The sequence below is a fragment of the Solanum pennellii genome, chromosome 11, assembly GCF_001406875.1.
Source record: "Solanum pennellii chromosome 11, SPENNV200".
Lineage (NCBI taxonomy): Eukaryota > Viridiplantae > Streptophyta > Magnoliopsida > Solanales > Solanaceae > Solanum > Solanum pennellii.
In genome coordinates, this window is record NC_028647.1 from 60,218,106 (window position 1) to 60,225,220 (window position 7,115).

General features: G+C 35.6%; 1 protein-coding gene across 2 annotated transcripts in view; it reads left to right on the forward strand.

Annotated features, from left to right (window-relative positions):
• LOC107002891 (ubiquitin carboxyl-terminal hydrolase 24-like) overlaps positions 1–6,012 on the forward strand; it is a 12,738-nt gene extending 6,726 nt beyond the window's left edge. For both annotated transcript variants that reach the window (XM_015201091.2, XM_027913179.1), the window contains 6 exons: positions 1,520–2,152; positions 2,237–2,424; positions 2,887–3,146; positions 3,966–4,111; positions 4,613–4,786; positions 5,434–6,012. In XM_015201091.2, the coding sequence (XP_015056577.1) occupies positions 1,520–2,152; positions 2,237–2,424; positions 2,887–3,146; positions 3,966–4,111; positions 4,613–4,786; positions 5,434–5,622 (1,590 nt within the window). In that variant the 3' untranslated portion in view covers positions 5,623–6,012. The remainder of the gene's footprint in view (positions 1–1,519; positions 2,153–2,236; positions 2,425–2,886; positions 3,147–3,965; positions 4,112–4,612; positions 4,787–5,433) is intronic.
• The last annotated feature ends 1,103 nt before the right edge of the window (positions 6,013–7,115 follow it).

A 7,115-nucleotide genomic window follows, 5' to 3' on the forward strand; every position in this document is an offset into this window, starting at 1 on the left:
TCGCCCCCTGGACCCCCCGACTCGCTGACCGGGCAGCGAGACCCCCGTCCTTTCTGTTTGTAACGGGTCCGATTCAAGGCATTCAACAACATAAGTTCATTGGAAAGCTTCTTTTCTCTCTTTATTCATGGTTCTCCCTGGTTTTTGTATTTTGTCACTAGGCTCACCGACCAACTTAGCTTTTTTGCACTGGTACTTCAGAATAGCCCAAAAAGGCCATTTTTCTAGTCGTGAGTTCCTAATTGAATCTGTACATGGAATTTTTGGATTCATTAGGAAGTGAAGTGTACTAGACTACTTTTTTTGTCTCTGTGTAAGTTCTGTACCATTTTGTACTGTCTTGGTACCTTATCAATTAACTTTACCTTATTAAAGAAAAGGCCATGAGTTCCCCATGACATAAGCGCTGTTGGGGGTGCGCAGACAATTCAATCAAATCCTTGAGAACAGTAAGGGTAAAGAGATAAAGAAGTCTATGCAGGAATATGATTAGCCAAGCTGGGACAAAGAAAACCGTCCAGAGCTGTGTAATATCAAAGAACAAGGCTTCTGTTAATTAGAGGAGAGGAGAACATGTTTGTATGTCCTCTGGTGAAGTTACATTGCAAGAACTCATTACTCATTAGCTAATGTGCCATTAAAGAGCAAAGTTCTCAATGCAAAATGAATACAGGCTCTTGCATTGATAAGATAGGTGATAATGAGCTGGTTTGCTGTTGGCATATACACTATGGACATAACCAACCAATTGTATTATAAATTAGATTAACTTAATGGTTGTTCTGTTCTTCTGTAAGATGGAAATTTTCTTTTTTATTGTTAATTAGGTTATGATTATTTTAGGTGACAAGCTATTATTGTTTTGGATAAATAACTCTAAGAAAATCTTCTATAATTTGGTGAATACTTCATTAGTTCATTATATATTTGGACAAGTAGGCTTGTTTAAAAACGTTTAGAATCGGGTAGCAGGGTAATCTTCATTCTAGATATGAACATATGTTTTTATCTATATTTAGTTTTTGTGTTTTCTGGAGGAATTAGGATGTGAACAGGGTAGAAAGGCATTTCTCGTTTTTTATGTTCTATTAAGCCTGGATTACAAAATTGTTTTGTCCATTCTATATCCCTCTATTCTCCTTTCCCCTTTCATGTCTTCCAATTTGTTCGTAGATTAGGTAAAAGTTAGTTTCTATTCTGAAAATTCCTCAACTACCAATGCAACACCTCTCTTGAAATCAGCAACTTCCCGATTTCGACAATATTTCCAACTTAAAGTTCTTTTGAAGCCATACTTGTGTGAGTAGATTGTGTTAGTAGTTTACTGGCTTCTGCCTTTTTTTTTTCTTTTTGAGATCCACTAGTTTGTTTATTAGATACTGACTTGATATGAATTTCTCAGATCCTATTAGTACATCTCCTGTAAACTAGCAGAATTTGTGTTCTGGTTACATTGCTTCTTACATCTGTTCTGCGTATTTGGTTTACCTAATTTTTTTTCTACTCCTTTTGTCATCAGGTGTTGATCTTTGGGTCATTTACAGAAGATGAGATTAGAACTTTGCAAATCCAGCCAACAACTGATGTAGGGATCACATTTGGTTCTTTGGATTCTGCAACTTTAAAATCTGTGGGCATTTTTGACACAAAATTGACAGAGTTTGATCATTCTAAGAAACTTCAGCCATCAGAGCTTGCTCATAGAGAGAATGTCACTGAGGGTCATAGCAATACAAGGAAAACCATAAAGTCGGTTGGCAATACTGTAAAAGAACATGGTAGTTCTAGTTTTACAAATCCTGCTTACAATAGGAGCGTGTTACATCCAACAGTGAATGCCGGAAGTGCTTATGATTCATCCGAAAAGTCGAGCTTGTTGCAGTGTCCAGCTGATAATGTTTCTGAATTGTCTAGCAGTGTGCAAGATGTTCATTTAACTAATCAACTTAAAAACTATAACTTGGTGAATGGTAGACACACGTCTTTAAATGCATCATCAAATGGGTGTGCTGTGGTTTTCAGGAGTTTGTTACCTCGAGGGTTGGTCAACTTGGGGAACTTATGCTTTCTTAATGCGACTCTTCAGGCTCTTCTCTCTTGCTCTCCTTTTGTTCATCTCCTGCAAGAACTAAAAACACGTGATATAACAGAGGTATGGTGATAACCTACTTATTAAACTTTTTTTTTGCTACCTTTAACAAACTTAAATTTCGAGTTTTGATTTTGCTTATTACAGGCTGGGTATCCAACTTTACATGCCTTTGTTCAGTTCATCTCTGACTTCGGCATATACATTGATTCAAGCATGAAGAAAAAGGAAACAATTGTTTCAGAAATTGGGCTGCCATTTCGACCTCTAATGTTTGAATCTGTCCTAAAGAACTTTACTCCGGATGTCGCAAATAGCTTGACAGGCAGACCTAGGTATGTTACTGAAAGTATATAGGCTATATCTTGTTTATCACTTGACTATTCCTTGGTGCTCTGAGCAATGTCAAAGACTTTCCCTTCTTTGTCAACTGGATCTTGTCTCTTGCAATAGCAATAGCAATATATTTTGCAATGCACTAGTATCATAGGTTCTTAGGTGTCACAGTCAATTATTTTTGGAAGGCATCATTTGATAGATTCCCGTCATTGTCAATCACCAACTTTTGTAGCTATACATGCCGTCAAAACTAAGCTATGTGAGAATCCAAAATTTACTGCATCTATTATAATCTTGTTTCATGCTGGCTTTACTTTCTTTTTACTTCCTCTCATTTATCACAGTCTTTTCTTGCAATAGCAATATGCATTATATTTTGCACTAGTATCTTGGTTTTATTTGTGTGTAGATCCTGTTTTTCATTTTTGTTAGTGTTATGGTGGATTTGCTACTTACAGGCAGGAAGATGTTCAGGAGTTCCTCAGTTTTCTGATGCATCAGATGCATGATGAATTGCTAAAATTAGAGGGTCAAGTACCAGATGGTATTGGGAGAAACTCCTCTCTGGTTTCATCAACAGATGATGAGGAAGAGGATGATGATTGGGAGACTGTTGGCCCAAGGAATAGGACTGCAGTTACTAGAACACAGAGCTTTGTTCCATCAAGTTTAAGTAAAATTTTTGGAGGTCAATTGAAGAGTGTAGTGAAGGCTAAAGGTAAACTGAATGCCTTTATATTTGCATAGTTATATCAGGATATTGTTTGAATCTATTTATACTTGCTTAGTTATATCAGGATATTTGTTGGATCTATCTTGATCTGTCACTACCTTATATGCCTATACTAACTAGGGCCTAGCTGGCTACTTTTCAAGAATGTACGAGAACATAAAAGAATCATTTATGTGTGCTTTACTAGATCCATATTGCTGTATGTTTATGCATAAAAGATTTCAGTAGTATAAAAAAGGCAGCCCAATTGTTTAGGATGATTGATCAAAGGTGAATGTTGGAAAAGGACCCAATGTAATTCTGTAGCAGTTGGTAGGTTATTCAAAGGTATTTTCGTCTTTAACCACTGAAGTAAATTTGGTATTCTGTTAATCCAGATAACATTGATTCACCTGTACTTTCAGATTTATAGAATTTCGACTTCTTATTTTCTCCTATTATATTACTCCATGTCTAAAGGAGGGCATTTTTTGCCTGTGTTAGTTAGAGAGTTAATTCTTATCTTTCCAAATCTATACTAACTTAGGTGTTATGAAGACTACACTGAGACTATCTGACATAAATTGGAAGAGTTGTGTCAGCTGAAGCTGAGATCTTATTTGGCTTATATTTCTCTTTTCTCACTAAGCTAGCTAATAGATAACTTAAAAGGACTAGGCAAAACTTGAACCTGCTAAGAATTTGAATTTGCAAAGGGCTGTTGTGTTGAGCTTCTATTCCTTATTCTCTTTTGTTCGTATAGGTTGTTTCCTTTTAAGACTCTCTTATACATTTGTCTAATAGCTCATTCATTGGTTTAACTAGGTAACAAAGCCTCAGCAACAGTACAACCATTTCTTCTGCTCCACCTTAACATTTATCCAGAGCCTATTTGCTCCATAGAAGATGCACTTCGGATGTTTTCTGCACCAGAGGCGCTTGAAGGATATCGAACGTCTGCAGCTGGAAAGGTACTCTATTATGTTATGTGAACTTTTAGACCGGTAGATCATTAAGTATACTAGTATGTAGTCATTCTGTGGGATACACCCGTTTTTGTACACAAGATTATCATACTCTGGGTCTGGGATTTACTCTTTTTTTTAACTTTTTTTTTTCACCCAAAAAGAGTAATTAAGAAGAAAATTAATGTATTTTCTTTCAACTAAGAGAACACAATAGTGCAGTAGTGCGTACTCTGGAAGAAGTCAACTAGAAAATAATTATGCTTATGAGACTTCTCGGTCAATTTCACATTATTGATAAGCTACACTGCTCGTACTTTACAAGTCGAGAGGTACATGTCGGATCCTCCAAAATAGTGCATTTTTGAAGGATCTGACACTGGTACAACAACACTTTTGGGGAGTCCGGGCAACATAGCTGATAAAAAATAATTATGTTTTTGGATGGGAAATCTTGTGAATATTTTAGAGCATGTCTTACGATTCTCTCAATTAATCATATCTCAGGCTGAGGTAGTCAGTGCCAGCAAGTCTGTTAAGATTCTGGAGCTTTCTGATATAATGGTGTTGCATTTGATGCGCTTTAGCTATGGAAGTGAAGGGAGTACCAAGTTGCACAAACCCGTGCACTTTCCTTTGGAGCTTGTGTTTGGTCGTGAATTGCTTGACTCTCCTACTGAGGTAAGATTATCTCTCTCTTCTCAAATGTTGTTAATTCCCATGGTTGCATGCTGTCCTGAAAATCCGATAATGCACTGAGATTGTTACGTTAATCTTACATTCTGACCACATTGGATTTGATTTAGCTACATTCCAGTTAAATTGATTTTGGTAAATTACTTGGTTTTATTCACTAGTAAGTTCACCTTCACTAATAGTAGTTTGGGCTTGTTCCTTCTTTTTGTGTTGGAATCTGTGTCAGCTTGGAACATTCTGTATTTACTTGGTTACAGTTGCTGGTGAAATGTCACGAGGCCCAGTGAGGTTGAAAGTTAAGCATTCAGCTACTATGGCCTATTGATGAGGCTCCTCCTCCTTGGAGCATTTAGCGTCCAAACATGTTTTAGGGTTGTATAAGCCTTGCCATGTATATAACTTAATAATATTTGTCTGAGATTAGCATAAAATGGAGCGATATGATCAGCTGACCCCAACTTCCTTGGGATTTTTTGTCTGAGATTAGCATAAAATGGAGCGATATGATCAGCTGACCCCAACTTCCTTGGGATTAAGGCATTGTTGTTGTATATTAGTATCAGAGATGTATCAATCTAAACCTTTTCCCCGAAGATGATATTAATGCATATACTTCCATTTAATTGCTACAGGGTAGGAAGTATGAACTAGTTGCAACGATCACTCATCATGGGAGGGACCCTTCAAAGGGTCATTATACTGCTGATGCCCGCCATCCAAGTGGCAAGTGGCTGCGTTACGATGATGTGTCTGTCACAGCCATCCCCACAAGCAAGGTGCTGCATGATCAAGCTTACGTTCTCTTCTACAAACAGTTGTAACTTGTAATGGTAATTTCAAGTTGCAGTGATTGGGCAACAACGAAAAAGAGATTAGGGAATATGTTCTTGTACATGTATAAGAAAGTTGATAGATAAAAGATGCAAATATAGGAGCAAAAGATGTAGAGGTAAGAGGAGAACCTTGTTAAATCAGTCACAACTCAGAAGAGTAATTTTGTGTTCCCAGTAGATGTTTGAAAAGAGGTAGAGGTAGTAGAGTTCGAAATTCCCCCCTCCCCCGAGCACCCCATTTTTTTCACCCAGATTTTACAGATTGTATTCTATGTTCTTGAGGTGAATTAAGCTGGAAAAACCCCGAAAATTTTATTGATTTTATTTTAGTCATTGGAAACAATGAGATTGAAAAGTAAAGAAGATTGGCTTGTGTTAGTTGCTGTGGTGATTGATGTCATATTAATTATGCTAATTTGTAGTGTACAGTGGGAGTAAATTTCTGGAGAAAACACTTACCTATGCACGATGTTTACATCAAATCAATAAATGCATGATATATTTCTGCATATCGACTCTAATACTTGACAATGGATCATGGTAAGCTCCGAGTGCAAATTGCTCTTGGTTCGTTTGATAATAGAAAGGCTAGTTTTCTCAATCTACATAGAGTTTTTCGAGAGATCTTTATTTTTAAACGTTAGAGATATGAAAACAAAACAATGAAAAAATTGTTGTAAGCTATGTTTCTTATTCAACTTGTAAAGTAAAGAGTCATGTTTAATCATTTGACAAATACTACAATATAGGACCACATTTCACAAATAAGGTTTTAACAATGAAAGTGATTGTGAATAGTCTTTTTCAAAAGACAACATTTAGGAATAGTCTATATATATATATATATATATATATATCAAAGAAAAGTCCAAATTGTTACAAAACCTACAAAATATTGTGATTTAGTGCAATCTATATATGTATATTATATAGATATGAGTCTAAATAACATTTGGGAAGATTATCTATTTGTGCCCAAATTCACCAAAAGTAGCGAGATTTTTTCTTTATTATGAAATATAGCAACATTTTGGTTTCTAACATCTATCCAGCATATTATCCGCAAACATAATAATAGTGAAATATATTATATTTATACATAATATCTGTAGCAGAATACATTGTATGCACACGTATAATAATAGTAAAAATATAGTGTATTTGTGTGTATTCGATATATTTGCCTAACTATATGCATTGACACATATCTTTTTAAAAAGTCTGAATTATCCCCACAACAACAACAATAACAACATAATCAAATAAGTGGGATTTGGAGAGGGTGACGGGTACATAACTCTGCCCTATCTTTTGAAAGTAGAAAAAATATTTTCGATATACCCTCGAATCAAGTGAAATATATCAAAACAAGTATGAGAAGAAACTATGGAAGTATAACAATCTTGCTAGAAGTAAAGGAGAAGGGAATAGTAATAACAATGTATAATAACTAAAGGCTAAAGAAGCAATAAATAAAAATA